This window comes from Eurosta solidaginis, chromosome 2, assembly GCF_040869045.1.
Source record: "Eurosta solidaginis isolate ZX-2024a chromosome 2, ASM4086904v1, whole genome shotgun sequence".
Taxonomy (NCBI): domain Eukaryota; kingdom Metazoa; phylum Arthropoda; class Insecta; order Diptera; family Tephritidae; genus Eurosta; species Eurosta solidaginis.
This window is the reverse complement of record NC_090320.1, coordinates 5,692,429-5,711,918: the sequence shown is the minus strand read 5'-3', so window position 1 is coordinate 5,711,918 and position 19,490 is coordinate 5,692,429. Positions and strand designations below refer to the sequence as shown.

Sequence of the window (19,490 nt, the reverse complement as noted above, 5' to 3'; positions counted from 1 at the left end):
AACGAATAGGGTTCTGGGAGTCTTTACCATAAAAGTGAACAATATCGGACCAATTTATAGGGCGAGACTTAAAACTTATCCGATTTTTAATAAATATAAGGGCAATAATCTCTCTAATAATTACTAAATATAAGGGCAATAATCTCTCTTTTTTTTTTTAATCTCACTCTATGGTTTTTAGAGAGAGAATACCCTAATAATATTGTTAGCAAACCTAACGGCATTATTATTTTTTTATTTTAATAAATTTTGTTGTCGCACTGTTAAAAGGAATTACTTATTTTTATTATGCCGAATCTTATTTTTCGATTTGCTACTGCACTGACTTAAAACCAATGGCATGAAATAGACATGCAGTAACACTGAATACTACTTATTTAACCTTATCTTCATGCAAAATACAATATGAAACCTCTCAAGTACTGGGTTTCAAAACACCAAATTTAGATTCATCTTTTTGAAATTTCTAATATTTCCTACACTCAATTGAGAAAAAGATGAGGACTAAAAATACAAAATTTCTACTTAGTAGGTACGAGATATTTCATAAAAATACTTAGGAACCGAATATCTTCATATAATATACATTAATTGCAATTTTAGTATATTCAATTGACTAATATACTCGACGCAAAGAAATAAACGCACATATTATTTAAAATACTAATTTGAAATTAGTTTCTATACAAGATGCAATAAAAATGTACTCGGTACTCTGTCTACTTTAGATCTAGCAACACCATGCATGCAATAAAGTAATATTAAATGTTATTATTATTAAAACTGCTTTAACTGATTATTTTTGCCGGAAATTCACAACTTCTGCTTTTAAAATTAATTTTTACTTCAACTTACCTCTCTTGATCCTTCTCCCAATTGGGAAACTTAAAGAAATGCTGCCCGTCCCCACATCCTATGACGCATTTTCGTTTGTTCGGCATTTTCCTATTTACCACAGAAACACAACACTTTCATGTATATCAGTACACTACACTTTATTTAACGCAAAATTACTATAATTACCTGATATAATTCGGTATTTAATTAATTATATTGCAAAAACCTCGAAGGATCATCAATTAAATCAATATCACAAAATCCAAAATTTTTGACAATTTTTTGCATTTCAGCTGCTCAGAGGGATTTATCTGTGATTGTTGCCAGCAACAACTAGAAGATAAATCCCTCGTGAGAGCGAAAATATGAGAGCGTAAACAAAAGATTCGTATCAATCTAATCTATGGCTGAGCATTTGGCGCAGTAACATCGGTTGTGTGCGTCGCTCGCAATGTTGACGAATATTGTCCAGATGTTAGGAAGCACGAAACATCGTAGTATACTAAAGTGTGATTTTTAAGCACTTTACTGCAATATTAAGCTCAAAGCTTCTCTCTGAGCATAGCTATACCATCTGGCAGTTCAGTAGTGTTGTGAGCAGTATTGTGTGTGTTTGCGACGTCTTTTTTGGATATTTATGCCAGTCCGTAAATTTATGTGAGTGTAAAAGGAAAATTATTCTGGAATATACTGTCTAAAGGATAAGTCGCTGAAAACCCCAGTGAGTTTAGTAAGATTGAAAAGATAATAAACAAATTTTCCAGTCTTCTTAGTCGAGCACAGGGTACTTATTTGAATTAGAGCCGGTACCATCTCTTAATGCATTAGTTCGCTACAGAGTTAAGCTTTTTGGTTCCATAAGAACAAAAATTATTATTATTATTTTTATCCAAATGTTTTGAAAGTATTGATGTATAAGCAAATATAAAAGAAAAACAAGAAAGTGTGCATACATTTTGTGAAAAATATATTTACAAAAGTGTCAGAAAGTTTCAATTAAGTCAAAGTGATCACAATTACGCTGAGGTAGCACACGCCTTTTTACATGCCTCATCTTCTTCGCAGATATCACATAACTTTGAGGAGATCGTATAATATTCGGTAACCTTTTGTGTTGTATCATAGTAGTCATATAATGCAATTGAGCTTGGTTTCTGCTCAGCAACTGCATGTTGTTTCAAAGCTTCAACTGGTATGCAGACAACATCATTCTTGCTTAGGCTCTCGAAATAGACGACGATTTGTGTGTCGGCGTGCTTGGTTTCAACTTGCTGTAAGAGTAACAAAAATTTTGCGTTCAGCCTTAAATCGTATCAAGTTTCTTCAAACAAAAAGACCTACCCTCACGCGCTTCGCTGTCTCGATTTCTTTAAAACTCTCCTCATCCGCTACATAACCAGAAGGTAGTGAGATCTCGAGTAAAGCCATATTAGAAGCTTCAGCCTCTCCAATATACTGTACGCAAATATCCATCTCCAATTTGAAGGATGGCGCTTCTTTATTAACCGCTATTTCGATCTTGAAGGCTGGCTGCTTCTCTTTCTCATAGATATTGTATTGATAGGCGATTTGCACGAGCGCAGCGTCCTTGCCTTTAGCGTTCAAATCTACGGTTTGTGTTTTCTGTGGCAACTGTAAAAAAAAATAAATATACATATATTTTTTTTAATTAGTTAGCATCACACATATTCCTTACACTTACCTCTACATTTTGCGTTAACAAGGAGTTATCTTCCGTTAAATGTATGGTCTCTCTTTTCTCTCTATCTCCTTTTCCTGTAACATCCAAATCCATTTCAGCCGCTTCATAGCCAGTGAATTCCACAAACTTTATTAATGCACGCAGACCCAGTACGGTGTCTTGTGTTGATGCAAATCCACCATAACTGTTACGCTGTGCTACCATCCATTTGATAACTGGTAACACATCATTTACAGTTGCTTTGCCACTCTCGAATTGCGTAAGCAAAACATAAGATGTGATCTCCACATCATTACTATGACCCCAACGCCACCAAAGTTTGTCCGTTTTTTCTTTTTTGTTTGTCCACCATTTACGTTCATCTTCAGTCTTAGCAAGCGCATTGATTTCCTTCAGTTGTACCAAGCCCGCGGAATTGTCTGCTTTATTGAGCGCATAAGCTGTAATAGCCTTGACATGCAGATCGGGCTCCTTGTCCAAGTTATTCAAAATATACTTAAAACCTTTTTCGATTTGTGCCGCGTAAGCTTTGGCGAGTTCCTGTTTTAAAGAAGTTTTAACAAACGAGTTTCTCGCGAACTAGAAATTATTTATTTACCTCCGCTTCTACGAAAGTTAGCAACACGCTTGCCGTGAGTGCTAGCGGCTTTCTGTATGCGCCAAAGTAAAAATCATTACTCTCTAGAAAACTGCCGTTATCAGCTTGTTGACTGGCCAAGTACTTCAAACCCTCCTCCAATACTTTTTCATCGATTTTCATATGCGGCTTAGCTTGGTTAAGTGAGCGCACAATATATGCCGTTAAAAAAGTTGAGCCATTGACTGGATGCTCGGTATTTAGTATTCTACCAAAAGAACTAAACGAACCATCATCACGACGGAAGTTCAAAATACTTTGGTAGCCTGATAATAAATTGTTTTGTATTTTCGCTTGCAAATCTGGCGTTAGTTTGTTGGTTTGCTGCGTATGAATATGAAACCTAGTAAATAAGTGAGAGCAAATTGCTAAAAAAACTTACGTTTAAATACTCCAAAACCAAAATGTTGGCCACAAAAGATGAAGTTGTTTGCTCCGCACAACCCGTTGGCAAACGCACCAGCTTATCTAAATTATTTAACATTGGTCCTAATAGATCACCTACAGCTGATACTTCAATATGTTCTGAGTCAGGTACCACATCTTCGGGCAAAACTAAGTCGAATGACTCCTTGAACTCTGGCGTATCTTTGAGATTTACAAAATATGCGCGATTTGCATACTCCGTCACACCTTCGGGTACTACCTTGAGTGGTTTTTGTATCGAATCGCCAGCTATTGGCGAGATAGCAGTGTACTTCAAAAGTACATCACCAATAACCTTAGGACGTATCATAAACGATACACCGACAGAAGATTGCGCCTGAACACGCACATTCTTGGTGCGTTTGGGCACATTGTTAATTTCATTGGAGACATCAGTAAACTCGTACTCGCCGTCGGTATTGTCTAAAGTAATGGCGACCTCTAAAGCTTTGTCTAGGTAATTGAATAACAGCAGCTGTGTGTTGACGACCTCGCCTTTAAAAAGTGAGGTAGTGTATGTAAAAAAAAAAACAATTAAATTGTCAATATTTTTGTTGTTATATCGTTTACTTACCTCGTTTTACAGAGTAAGGCAGACGCGGTGATAAAAAGAATGGCTGGAATGTTTTGATCTTTCTGGGGTCCTTCATGACGCCAAGCCCTTTCTCGGCATTTAATGAGAAAGCTGTTAGTACCCAAGATGTAATCGTTTCAGGTATCGTTTCGTTATAAACGAATTCCTCAGTCTCTGAGCTAAATATTAGAATGGAAGCCTTTAGCTTCTTGAAATAATTAAAGCAAGCTTATGACTGTGATACTCACTCTTTAATATCCGTAAAAAGCCAAGTCTCTCGAAAGTCTTTACGTACTACTGGTTGTCCAGCTTTTGGCGCAGCAGCAAATCCTCCTGCACCAGATGCAGGCATTGCTGCATTCATAGGCCTAACGCTTTCGTCATTGCTTACAGCCATCTGACCACGACCGGGGGATGGCATTGCAGAGCCTTGTGGTAATAAAAGTTTTATTACTGTAAAAAAAATTAACATATATTTATTCCTTACCGTAAACCGGCTTTGTCCTATTGTAGATGTAATCCGCATCCGTCAATGTTACCACGCCAGTATACTCGCCCGGGTACTGCGAGTACCCACCCTGATATGGCGTGTTTGTATCATAACTACCAATGCGCCATTTGAGATCATCGGCAGTGACATCGTTGCTCTGTGAGAGCAATAACACACTTTGATCGACCGCCGATAGAGCGACAAATGAATGTGGTGCCGTTTTAATATGCAGCGGCACGTTCTCACCGGGTTTCATTTCAGAGGGCGCGATAATTTCGATCTATTTGGAAAAAAGTTTCGCATAGAGGGAAGAACACGTACTAAATTTAAAAATATTTTGCATTTCTTACTTCATTTTCTAGTTGAACTTCTACTTGGAATGATGCCTCAGCATAATGGAACTGACCTTCCTTATCTACATAGTAAACATATGCGCGCGCATAGGGAGCATATTCGTTCTTATAAGGCAAAGTGATATTGTGATCCTTGGTGTCCTCGCGCAAAACGACACGTTGGTGCTCACGTAAATCACCGCGTCCAACGATGTCTAACACTATATATGGAACTGGAGTGCTCGAGTTAATATTTAGAATCACGCTTTCAGATGAGTTTATGCTGTAATTGTAAGCAATTTAGAAGTGAAATTCATATACATGATTAGGTTAGGTTGAGTGGACGCTGTTCATCCCAGCAGGCGAAGCTGACTTGGACAATAAGGAGGTCTGTTGGGATATCACATTAGATAACGATTATATAAGACCGATCTTGACCCTGGGTTAGTCTTTTCCTAAGTATAGTGAGCCAAAACTAAAATATTTTCACCTAGTTCTAGTAGTCTAGTATGAAGTGTCTCGATGACCCCACCTTGTTATCCTCCATGCGGCTGTGGTAAGAGGGGTTCTCCAGTAGTTTGGGACGTACCACATGGACTCACATAGAACAGTGACCCCTAAAAACCTCAATCAACATTGATATATGAGGATATCTCTACCCTGTAAAAGGTAGTATCCGCCCAGCGTTTGCTTAGCTGTCTCGATGCCCATCAATACAAGAGCAGACCACAGGGGGCCATATGTACTACGTATCCTCTACAGCCGCCTATATTCGGTTCAGTTGTGCTCATGTGCGCAAGAAGATCCACATGATAGTTGCCAGGTATATTGTTATGTCCCGAGAACCAAATATTAATGTTAAAATAGGTCGGCACAACTGCAAGCAAGGCTCACATACCATCTTCGCTTCGCTATTGGAGTAGATGTTAAATACTCTAACCGTAGAAGGAATATACGGTATTTACTCCACTATATCCGCGGCAAACTCCATTTGGAGAGTCATCAGGCAAAGTTAACTTGCGGCTAACATTGAGCTCCTGACAGAAACAGGAGAGTTGTGAAAAATTTGGCCGTAGAAATTACGCATGAGACGTTTACTGCTTGCGGCGAATCTCAGTCGCGAAATGTAGGCGAACGCCAAATAAATCTCCGACGTGCTACAAAGCTCGTGAGGGCAGCCCTGGTCTAATAGCATGATATACCAAGATATTATTCGAGGGTTATTACTAGGACATCCTTTTCAGACTTTGCGCTTATCAGCTTCGGCATTCGCTTGAAGAGTTAAGAGAAGGAGAAAACCATTAAAAAACCATTAAAAATTTATTGAAGATGTCAATAGCTTCGTATAACAGAGCTTGCCTTTTAAAACTATTAAGAGAAAAAACAAAGCAGTCATGTTAAAGTCTGCTTACTTGAGTCCTCTTCGAAGGTAACTGAGAGATATAACTAAACTGGAACAATTTTGATGAAGTAGGGTATTGTGTAACGATAACAAGGATAGATTCTGGATATATAAATGCAACATAAACTGAATGAAGGGAGTTTCATTGAGGAATTGCTATGGGTACATCGAGGCTCATAAAAAGATGACGGAAAATGCTCACGTAGTAGTGAAGAATTCCTTTTTTGCATCTCGATACACATTTCCCATAGGAAGGTGCCGTGGAAGCGCTACACTGCAATATCAAAATTGGTGAACACTTTTCTAAAATGGGAAACTTATTTCCAAACATCCCAGCCCCTTCACACTCTACCTAATAAGTGTATACATTACTACTTACGAGTATTTCTCCGGCGGATAATGCACTTGCAGTTTGAACCACTCTGCCGGTTCCTTGTCCTCTGGCAACACATTTTTTGGCTCGCGATATTGATATGTGTTGGAAATAGTTTGCTTCTCGTCAATATATTCCGCCGTCACTACATAAAAATGCTGATAATCCTCAATTTCATCCAAACTTGGCAGCTTAACTTTAAACGTGGCAAAACCAGTGCCATTCAAATGACTTTCGAAAGTGTATGACTTCTCTTCAATCGTCGGTTTTGGTGTTGTCGTCTCGTCGGACTTATTACGAAAAACGCCCCAATATCTGCGTGGCGATAGCGTTTCCTTAAACGTCAATTTTATAGGATTTTTCGTATCCGTGACCACAGTGCCATCGACCAATGTTACTTGTAAAAGAACTTCGGACTCCTCATCTGCATGGTACAAGTAACACTGATCATAACTTACACACTGCATATTATAACGGTATGGAAATACGCTAACATATTTAGTTTCATTCAATTTTACACCCGTATAAGCCTCTTCAACAGTCGTGGTAAGTTCCATGCCTGATGCATATCTGTCGTTCATTAAATGATCTTTGAAGTCTTTAATATTGAGCATCAATTTAGCTTTGCCATTAACCATGTCGGCAGTTTTGATGAGCGTTGGTGCGCTTCTGATTTTCTCATCCTCTGAGTTAGAATACCAGTTGGAATAGTCAAAAACCGCGGTAACCTTGCCTTCGACGGGCTTACCATAGGTATAACTGTAAGCAAATTGTCATAAGTAAAAATTAACTATTAAGGGATTGAAAAAACCTACTTGGCTTTCACGACAACATTAACATCACCATCACGCACAGACACAGCTTGTGTGGAGTCCACTTGTACGTTGAATCTGGGCAGCACATACTTCTCCACGCTAAAATAGGCTTGCTGATTGTAACCGCCACCATTTTTCACCACCAAATTCCAGTCACCTAATACAGCAAACTCGGATATTTTGAATTTTCCAGTGAAGACGCCATTTTTGACTTCGAAATTTTTGTATTCTTTAATAATGTTGCGTTTCCCATCCTACGGAATTGTAATTGAATATTTATATAACTCAATAATGCTAATTAAAATATGTTTAACATACAAGTTTTTCACCATAGCATGTATAAATTATCGAAACTCACCTCAAACCATATAACAGCATCTTTTTCCGGTAAAGTCGGTCGCAAATTCTCATCTAAAAACAGCACACGGAAATTCACTGTATCACCGGGCTTATATTTACCCTTATCAGTTTGTATTTTAGTGATTGCCGCAAAGTTTTCAAAATTTAGCGCTGTCGTATTTTTGAATAATAATCCAGCTAAACCCTCAGCAGTAAGATTGTATTTGCCATCGGGCAGTGCGGGTATGTCGAATTCTAATGTTTTTGCCTCATCGGATTGTAGTTCAATTGTTTTAAATTTTTTAAAACTTGGTCCTACCAAACCAACTTTTATTATAACGGGCTCATCATTTTGATGCACAGCGACACCAACGGTGTATTTTCTATTCGAATGCAAAGTGCCAGGTGCAACTATTGAATATTTGCTGCGATATAATAAAGATGGTAACATTAGAAAGCTATAGCAAAATTAAAATGAAAGTGTAGCTATTGTTGCGTTATGTAAAAAATGAATTAACCTTTGATAGTTATCAGTTAACTTACCAACAAATTTGAATTGAATCTTGATAAGATAAAGCTTTGTTTGTATTATTTAGGAGAACGCGTTATACAGTGGGCTCTAAATGAACCCAAACAGTGGGAGTTCTAGCGAGTAGCTTAGGGGTGTAAAAATGTATAGAAAGATATTTGACTTTATTTTAGTCCGATATAGAATACTTTTTTCTATAAACTGGAATGTTTGAGGACTTCACATCTCTGTCTCAATAACATGCGCGTCAAGTACCATCGCTCGGATATATTAATGTCGAATGTAAGAACTAACAAATGCAGTAATCTGGTTTTGATTATCTCTTTTAGTTTTTGAGTTATTGACTATAAAGGGGTTTTCATTAATAACAAATATTTTTTTTTACATTTGAAGAGTTTTATTTTAGAATTTTGAACGAGTTTCTGTCATCCTTTAGTCAAAAAGTTTCCCAAAACAATTACATAACAAACAACCTCGAAATAATTCAGAGATAGTTCGTAATGCTAAAAATCTCGGAGATAATCATTGAATGCTATCAAATGAAAGCCGATATTGTTTTGAAAGTGGTTTGAAATAGTCGCCATACCAAACGGAGATAGTCCGAATGCTATGAATGAAATATTTCCAAGTAATCCAGAAACGAAATTATTCAATTACGAAACGAACACGAACGGTTGCTGAAATAGTTCAAAAACGAGACAAAGATCCCGAAATAATTAAAAATTAGATTAAAATTTTCCCGAAAGGACTTTCAAAATATTTTGGAGACAATCCGGAAATCATTCCGAAATTATCATTATTTAGTTTTTAGTACCAATATAATGCTTAAAGCAATTCTGAAATAATCATAAAAGGATCACAAAAAAGTTTATAAAATATACAAGGCTATTCGAAGATACATACTTCCGAAACGACCTGGGCCCGTATTACGTGTTACGAGCCGTGATCGGAACTCATTTTTAAGTCACACTAGCCCTGAAATGGTATATCGGATTAATGGCACATGCGAACTAGCGCCAAATAGTACTCGTAAGATCCATAACTTATTCTAATTTTTAGAAATAGTTTGACAGTTGCATAGTTATCACTTGAGTGAAAATGGTTTTCAGTCAATGATCGTAACACGTAATACGGGCCCTGATGTGGCCCCAAAATAAGCTTAAAAATGTTCGAAGGAATGAAACTGTTTCTATTGCAATAAGATATTTCCAAATTTGCTCAATAGATCTCAAAAATAGTCTCAAAATAATTAAGAGATAATCCTGAAACGATAATAATATTATCCCCATTTAGTGCCGATATCATACATAAATGTTCACTAAATGAGAACCAAAAGGATTTCTGCAAAAGTTCGAGGTTAATAGGAGATGTTTTCGAAACAATCTGAAGTAGCCTCAAAAAGGCCCAAAAATTTCCGCAGATTCATCAGAAATTATAGAACAGAATTCAATCAGAAAGGGTCGCGAAATCCTACCAACTTTAATAAGAGATCTCAAAATTTACTCAAGTAATCGCACACAAAGACGGACGGACACTGAATCACATGCTGAATATTTTATACAGCACCGAACAGGAAAATGGCAGTGACAATTTGTTTCAAATGTCGAAAATTCTTCCTTTTTTGTTCTCTTTATTTAAAGAATAAAAAACTGCAATGAATTTTTTAACTAAAACTATGAAAACAAATCTCGAAAATGTTTTCAAAATAATATATCGAAAGAAATTTTACAGGAATTTTGAAATCTTTGAATGGAGTTCTCTGACTTTATTTTAAACTATATACGATGTTCCATATGCACAACTTAGTATATAAATATGAGTAAATAAAAAAGTGCTGAAACTTCGTAAATATTTATAACACAAAAAAAAAAAAAAAAAACAACACAAATTTTTATTGACATACAATTTAGCAAAACCTTGAAAATAAATATTTAAATTCACAAATTGAAGTCCATTTTGATGAGAAATCACACAAAACTAATAACTTAATACATAATATATGAAACAACTTGATAATGTTTTTCTCAGAAGCAATTAAAAATAATGCACGTTTAAGAAATTAGTAGGCTATGATAAAAAATAAATAAAAATAAATAATTAATTTGCACGTTGGGAATACCTGAAATTGCTCATCAGTGCATTAACAAACTCATTCGTAGATATTTATTTGATATCAATAATCTTAACTGCTTTGTATGTAGTGGAAATTGTAATGTGAACTTAATGATATTATTTAAAGCAATTAGCATAACTGCTGTTTGTGTGTATATCCAGTATACATTTGTATGAATGTGTGTATGTATACTTATGTTATTATACTCAGTTGAGCAGAGCTCGCAGAGTATATTAAGTTTGATTGGATAACGGTTGGTTGTACATATATAAAGGAATCGAGATAGATATAGACTTCCATATATCAAAATAATCAGGATCGAAAAAAAATTTGATTGAGCCATGTCCGTCCGTCCGTCCGTCCGTCCGTCCGTTAACACGATAACTTGAGTAAATTTTGAGGTATCTTGATGAAATTTGGTATGTAGGTTCCTGAGCACTCATCTCAGATCGCTATTTAAAATGAACGATATCGGACTATAACCACGCCCCCTTTTTCGATATCGAAAATTTCGAAAAACCGAAAAAGTGCGATAATTCATTACAAAAGACCGATAAAGCGACGAAACTTGGTAGATGAGTTGAACTTATGACGCAGAATAGAAAATTAGTAAAATTTTGGACAATGGGCGTGGCACCGCCCACTTTTAAAAGAAGGTAATTTAAAACTTCTGCAAGGTGTAATTTGGCAGTCGTTGAAGATATCATGATGAAATTTGTCAGGAACGTTACTACTATTACTATATGTACGCTTAATAAAAATTAGCAAAATCGGGGAAGGACCACGCCCACTTTTAAAAAAAATTTTTTTTTAAAGTAAAATTTTTACAAAAAATTTAATATCTTTACAGTATATAAGTAAATTCTGTCAACATTCAACTCCAGTAATGATATGGTTCAACAAAATACAAAAATAAAAGAAAATTTCAAAATGGGCGTGGCTCCGCCCTTTTTCATTTAATTTGTCTAGGATACTTTTAACGCCATAAGTCAAACAAAAATTAACCGTCCTTTTGAAATTTGGTAGGGGAGTAGATTTTACGACGTTAACTGTTTTCTGTGAAAATAGGCGAAATCGGTTGATGCCACGCCCAGTTTTTATACACAGTCGTCCGTCCGTCCGTCCGTCTGCCCGTTAACACGATAACTTGAGTAAATTTTGAGGTATCTTCATGAAATTTGGTATATATGTTCCTGGGCACTCATCTCAGATCGCTATTTAAAATGAACGATATCGGACAATAACCACGCCCAATTTTTCGATATCGAAAATTTCGAAAAATCAAAAAAGTGCGATAATTCATTACCAAATACGCATTAAGCGATGAAACTTGGTAGGTGAGTTGAGCTTATGACGCAAAATAGAAAACTAGTAAAATTTTGGCCATTGGGCGTGGCACCGCCCACTTTTAAATGAAGGTAATTTAGAAGTTTTGCAAGCTGTAATCTGGCAGTCGTTAAAGATATCATGATGGAATTTGGCAGGAACATTACCCTTATTACTTTATGTCTGCTTAATAAAAATTAGCAAAATCGGAGAACGACCACGCCCACTTTTTAAAAAAAAATTTTTTTTAATTAAAATTTTAAAAGAAGAGTTAATATCTTTACAGCATATAAGTAAATTATGCCAACATTCAACTCCAGTAATGATGTGGTGCAACAAATTACAAAAATAAAAGAAAATTTCAAAATGGGCGTGGCTCCGCCCTTTTTCATTTAATTTGTCTAGGATGCTTTTAATGCCATAAGTCGAACAAAAATTAACCAATCCTTGTGAAATTTGGTAGAGGCTTGGCTCCTAGGACGATAACTGTCTTCTGTGAAAAAGGGCGAAATCGGTTGAAGCCACGGCCAGTTTTTATACACAGTCCACGGTCTGTCCTTCCGCTCGGCCGTTAACACAATAACTTGAGCAAAAATCGATATATCTTTACTAAACTTAGCACACGTACTTATCTGAACTCACTTTATCTCGATATAAAAAATGGCCGAAATCCGACCATAACCACGCCCACTTTATCGATATCGAAAATTACGAAAAATAAAAAAATGCCATAATTCTATACCAAATACGAAAAAAGGGATGAAACATTGTAACTGGATTGGTTTATTGACGCAAAATATAACTTTGGAAAAAACTTTGTAAAATGGGTGTGACACCTACCATATTAAGTAGAAGAAAATGAAAAAGTTCTACAAGGCGAAATCAACAGCCCTTGGAATCTTGGCAGGAATACAGTTAGTGGTATTCCATATATAAATAAATTAGCAGTACCCGACAGATGATTTTCTGGATCACCTGGTCCACATTTTGGTCGATATTCCGAGAACGCCTTCACATATACATCTAAGGGCCACTCGCTTTTAAACCCCTCATTAATACCTTTAATTGGATATCCATATCGTACAAACACATTCTAGAGTCACCCCTGGCCCACCCTAATGGCGATATCTCGAATAGGCGTCCACCTATAGACCTAATGCCCACTCCCTATTAAAATGCTCAGTAACACCTTTCGTTTGATACCCATATCGTACAAACATTCTAGAGTCACCCCTGGCCCACCCTAATAGCGATATCTCGAAAAGGCGTCCACCTATAGACCTAATGCCCACTCCCTATTAAAATGCTCAGTAACACCTTTCGTTTGATACCCATATCGTACAAACATTCTAGAGTCACCCCTGGCCCACCCTAATGGCGGTATCTCGAAAAGGCGTCCACCTATAGACCTAATGTCCACTCCCTCTTAAAATGCTCAGAAACACCTTTCGTTTGATACCCATATCGTACAAACATTCTAGAGTCACCCTTGGTCCACCTTTATGGCGATATCTCGAAAAGGCGTCCACCTATTGAACTAAGGATTACTCCCTTTTAAAATACTCATTACCACCTTTCATTTGGTACCCATATCGTACAAACACATTCTAGAGTCACCTCTGGCCCACCCTAATGGCGATATCTCGAAAAGGCGTCCACCTATAGACCTAATGCCCACTCCCTATTAAAATGCTCAGTAACACCTTTCGTTTGATACCCATATCGTACAAACACATTCTAGAGTCACCCCTGGCCCACCCTAATGGCGATATCTTGAAAAGGCGTCCACCTATAGACCTAATGTCCACTCCCTCTTAAAATGCTCAGTAACACCTTTCGTTTCATACCCATATCGTACAAACATTCTAGAGTCACCCCTGGCCCACCCTAATGGCGATATCTCGAAAAGGCGTCCACCTATAGACCTAATGCCCACTCTCTCTTGAAATGCTCAGTAACACCTTTCGTTTGATACCCATATCGTACAAACATTCTAGAGTCACCCTTGGTCCACCTTTATGGCGATATCTCGAAAAGGCGTCCACCTATTGAACTAAGGATTACTCCCTTTTAAAATACTCATTACCACCTTTCATTTGGTACCCATATCGTACAAACACATTCTAGAGTCACCTCTGGCCCACCCTAATGGCGATATCTCGAAAAGGCGTCCACCTATAGACCTAATGCCCACTCCCTCTTAAAATGCTCAGTAACACCTTTCGTTTGATACCCATATCGTACAAACATTCTAGAGTCACCCCTGGCCCACCCTAATGGCGATTTCTCGAAAAGGCGTCCACCTATAGACCTAATGCCCACTCCCTATTAAAATGCTCAGTAACACCTTTCGTTTGATACCCATATCGTACAAACACATTCTAGAGTCACCCCTGGCCCACCCTAATGGCGATATCTTGAAAAGGCGTCCACCTATAGACCTAATGCCCACTCCCTATTAAAATGCTCAGTAACACCTTTCGTTTGATACCCATATCGTACAAACATTCTAGAGTCACCCCTGGCCCACCCTAATGGCGGTATCTCGAAAAGGCGTCCACCTATAGACCTAATGTCCACTCCCTCTTAAAATGCTCAGAAACACCTTTCGTTTGATACCCATATCGTACAAACATTCTAGAGTCACCCTTGGTCCACCTTTATGGCGATATCTCGAAAAGGCGTCCACCTATAGACCTAATGTCCACTCCCTCTTAAAATGCTCAGAAACACCTTTCGTTTGATACCCATATCGTACAAACATTCTAGAGTCACCCTTGGTCCACCTTTATGGCGATATCTCGAATAGGCGTCCACCTATAGACCTAATGCCCACTCCCTATTAAAATGCTCAGTAACACCTTTCGTTTGATACCCATATCGTACAAACACATTCTAGAGTCACCCCTGGCCCACCCTAATGGCGATATCTTGAAAAGGCGTCCACCTATAGACCTAATGTCCACTCCCTCTTAAAATGCTCAGTAACACCTTTCGTTTCATACCCATATCGTACAAACATTCTAGAGTCACCCTTGGTCCACCTTTATGGCGATATCTCGAAAAGGCGTCCACCTATTGAACTAAGGATTACTCCCTTTTAAAATACTCATTACCACCTTTCATTTGGTACCCATATCGTACAAACACATTCTAGAGTCACCTCTGGCCCACCCTAATGGCGATATCTCGAAAAGGCGTCCACCTATAGACCTAATGCCCACTCCCTCTTAAAATGCTCAGTAACACCTTTCGTTTGATACCCATATCGTACAAACATTCTAGAGTCACCCCTGGCCCACCCTAATGGCGATTTCTCGAAAAGGCGTCCACCTATAGACCTAATGCCCACTCCCTCTTAAAATGCTCAGTAACACCTTTCGTTTGATACCCATATCGTACAAACACATTCTAGAGTCACCCCTGCCCACCCTAATGACGATATCTCGAAAAGGCGTCCACCTATAGACCTCATGCCCACTCCCTCTTAAAATGCTCAGTAACACCTTTCGTTTGATATGGCGATATCTCGAAACGGCGTCGACCTATGGAACTAAGGATCACCCCTTTTCAAAATACTCATTAACAGCTTTCATTCGATACCCATATCGTACAAACATATTCTAGAGTCACCCCTGGTCCACCTTTATGGCGATTTCTCGAAAAGGCGTTCACCTATAGAACTAAAGCCCATTCCCTTTTAAAATAATCATTACCACCTTTCATTTGATACCCATATCGTACAAACACATTCTAGAGTCACCCCTAGTCCACCTTAATGGCGATATCTCGAAAAGGCGTCCACCGATAGACCTAAGGCCCACTCCCTCTTAAAATGCTCAGTAACACCTTTCATTTGATACCCATATCGTACAAACAAATTCTAGAGTCAGCCCTGGTCCACCTTTATGGCGATATCCCTAAATGGCGTCCATCAATAGAACTATGGCCTACTCTCTCTTAAAATACTCTTTAATACCTTCCATTTGATACACATGTCATACAACCACATTCCAGGGTTACCCTAGGTCCATTTTCCTACATGGTGATTTCCCTTATTTTGTCTCCATAGCTCTCAACTGAGTATGTAATGTTCGGTTACACCCGAACTTAGCCTTCCTTACTTGTTTTTTTATCACTTAGGCATTTGTCTACGAGAATTATAAAAAAATATGCAAATATTGACAGTTAAAATATTCTTACTTGCTTGTTAACAGTATCTAAAACAAGCAAGGGTGTCTTAATTCGGGTGCAACCGAACATTATATACTCAGCGTGAGTTTCAATTGCAGAGTTCATTTCAAATATATTACTTTTTCGAATTTTGTTACAAGGGAATTATTTTTTTTGAGGCTCTAGAAATGTTGTGTAATGCTTGATCAGAATAGATCTTACAATAAAATCCGATAAGTGAAATATCATTGATATAACTATTTTTCGGCACGATATAGCTTATTATTCTAGTCTACGACCCTTTTAAACATCCTTTATATATAAAAGTGGGCATGGTCTTTAACCGATTTTGATTATCTTCACTCAGTTTATATAATATGGCCAGATAGTGTCTCTGCCAAATTTTAATGTAATATCTTTAACGGCTTTTGATTTACGGCTTGCTAAATAAAAATAAATGCAAGGCGAGATAACATCCGAAGAAATTTGAGCGCAAGCTTCTCTTCCAATTTGCATTGTGCTCCAATTAATTTTTTCTACAAATTGGCGGAACGGAAGGCAGATGAGTTTTCACTGAGAAGTTGAGGTTGCCAAATCACTGCCGAGGGGCGACCGCGCTTAGAATTTAATTGAAAAAACTTTTTCAAAATTTTCAATGTTACCGTGCCCGGGGCGTGAGCCTAGATTCTTTCGTGTGGTGAACGGAGCACGTTATTGCCCAAATTTCAATTAAGTTGCCTTTAGCCAATAATTTAAAAAAATGTCCAATAATTGATAAACATTTTGAATTTCATTACATAAAGTCATATATATAAGTTATTAGATAAGAGTTAGGTGTGTAATTTACGCGAGAAATGAAAATCTTAAAATTGTGACGGATTGGACAACGAAGTCGAGCGACTATATAGGCTCGGACAGACTATAAAAATCTATAAAACTCGGTTTGCAATAACTTTAAATAAGGGAGTATTATGTAGAATTAAAAAATATATTTTTGGGGATAATACAGATATACTCATTTTCACTTATGACGGAAGGGACATTTCACATTTGAAATATATAATTTATGAATAAAATTCAACAGGCTGCTTCGATGTTAATATTTAAAAAAATAATATAAAAGTTTATTCCTAGATCATTATTACACATATGTGTTTCATAAATTTCTCTACACGAGTTGTCCATTTACACCACTGTATAGTGGGTCAGGAAGCAAACAAAAAAACATGATGCTGGTGAAGATAAAGGGGCCGCGTTTTAAAGTTCTGTCGTGTCGGTTTTTGAAGTAGATGTTTTCAATTCTTTCAATTTATTTGAAAATTGTTCAAAATAATGCGTTCTGACTGACATGGTCGGTAGAAACAACTCCCGGGGTTTGCCTTTTACGCAGCTCTACTGTCGCTTTTATTGCATATTCGTGGGTTGTGATTGTATAAAAGCAACGAGATAGCTGTAAACTTCTGTTCGTTCTTCTGATTGTCATTTAACTTAACTTTAGCTAAAATTAGTAAACTTTTATAAAATTTGGTAGATCGTATGGGATTGATAGGTTTGAAGATGTGAAAAATGGATTCTAAATCGAAAAATTCGAATAAGTGAAAATATTGGATAATTATTTAACGAATTCAAACAAATCGATGAAACTTGGCTAAATAATTGATCTTTTTGTGCATGTTAAGGATTTAGAAACATTTTATATAGTATGTGTAGCACATGGTCCGTCTAAATACGCAAAATTAAAAAAAAAATTAACTGGCGTGGCTGCGGCCAATTTTTGTTTTACCTTTTCTAATACTTTAAATAGGTAGCTAAAAGTTATGGCTATACGCCTTTGCTGGAACATCTGTAGTTTCAAAAAATGCTTTATTAAATAAATCATAAAAAATCCCTCATTTCGCAATTGGTTTGAAAAACAACCTAACTCAGAATATTATTCAAAAACGCCATACATCAGTTTATGTTTTAAAACTTCCCATCTGAGCATATACGTAATTTAGTACAATATGGCGTAATTATAAAAAAAATTAAAGATAGGGCAACCTCGAGCTGTCAACCTACATATATAAGCTCATTTTGAAAGGTATTTTCCTTAGGGAAGCGGGTGTGAGATGGAGCAATCTTGAATGCTGCTATCACTCCAAGCTCGTGTGACCTGAATAGGACGCGAGATGCACAAAAAGTCTCCTTCTTCTTGGTAGGGGTGGCATATCTCTGGTGGTTGGACTTATAACCGGCCACATAGCAATCGGGAGGCACGCACAACGGCTGTGTGCTCCCTATAATGATTACCGCAGGAGCTGCAAAGACGAAGAGGAGATAGAAACAGTCAACCATGTGTCGATTGTCCCGCGCTTTGGCACAAGAGGAAGAAATCTCTGGGATCTCCCTTCTTTCACGATCTTTGTGATCTGGCTAAGTTGGAACATAAGAAACCTCTGAAGTTTGCTGTATCGAGCTGTTGGTTTGAGTAGAGGAGAGATCCACGTGGTATCACAATGGAACCTTTTTGGGCTTAAGTGCACTGGTGCTCGCACCGGTGGCCACTCTAACCTAACCTAACCTACATATATACAGCGATTTTTCACTCAGCAGTCGATATATAAAATGTCTTATATGAACAAAATATTGAAAACTTTTCATCTAGCAACTATTCAAGCTTTCTATAAAACTTATTTATCTAACCAAATTTTACAGCTCTTTTGTTTTTATTTTCATATGCAAAGCTATTTATGTATTTATTAAAGTACAAATGAGTAAATTAACCTCTCTAAATATTTCAACTCAATTGCCATACTTATAATTTTTTTCTGTTTTATAACAATACATACCCTTGTCCTTCGGCGCGGACCATTAAGCTCAAATTCCACGCTATGCCTAATATTGTTAGTAAAATTAAAGTTTTCATTTCAATGCACACAGTATTAGTTTCAAATAGAGAATGTAGATTAGTACAGTGTACTTTTTTAAATTACACAAGATTTCAGTTTCACTTTAACAAATATATAATTTGTAAGTTTTTTTTTATGATTCACGTTTTTTAACGACAACCGCTAAACTTCGATTTTACTACCTTCCCGATTATCTGCTAAGCGCGAATTGACCAAGCAAAGCTTTGTGCAATAGCGAGATATTTATTTATAAACTAAACAAAAGAGGAACACAATGAAATACAAAAACAATAAAACACTAACAAAAATTGGTTGCTTGCTGACAAATTATGACAAGTAGGTACTATAAAAAAAGCAGAAATAAAAAATAATCAAAAAAAAAAAAAAAAAAAAAAAAAACACAGACCATGTTAAAAATAAATAAATACGCTACTCTGGGGGTTTTTATAAAGAGTCAATAAAGTGTATATTTGTAGATACCTAAATGTGGTGATATGCATGAGTGTAAACAAAAAATGTATTTTAAATAATACC

General features: G+C 36.9%; 2 protein-coding genes across 4 annotated transcripts in view; one reads left to right on the top strand and one right to left on the bottom strand.

The window, feature by feature from the left end:
• The window catches only part of DIP-epsilon (Dpr-interacting protein epsilon), a 585,790-nt gene that overhangs the window by 177,233 nt on the left and 389,067 nt on the right, over positions 1–19,490 (top strand). The gene's annotated exons all lie outside the window — the stretch shown is intronic.
• Positions 1,678–19,165, bottom strand: LOC137239168 (CD109 antigen-like). The gene is made up of 13 exons (XM_067764164.1): positions 18,897–19,165; positions 7,947–8,352; positions 7,589–7,842; positions 6,780–7,532; positions 5,017–5,281; positions 4,664–4,946; positions 4,425–4,605; positions 4,177–4,355; positions 3,559–4,097; positions 3,138–3,500; positions 2,540–3,079; positions 2,179–2,469; positions 1,678–2,108 (listed from the first exon to the last, which is right to left on the bottom strand). The coding sequence occupies exons 1-13, from the start codon at positions 18,971–18,973 to the stop codon at positions 1,854–1,856; spliced, it is 4,386 nt and encodes a 1,461-aa protein (XP_067620265.1). The 5' UTR covers positions 18,974–19,165; the 3' UTR covers positions 1,678–1,853.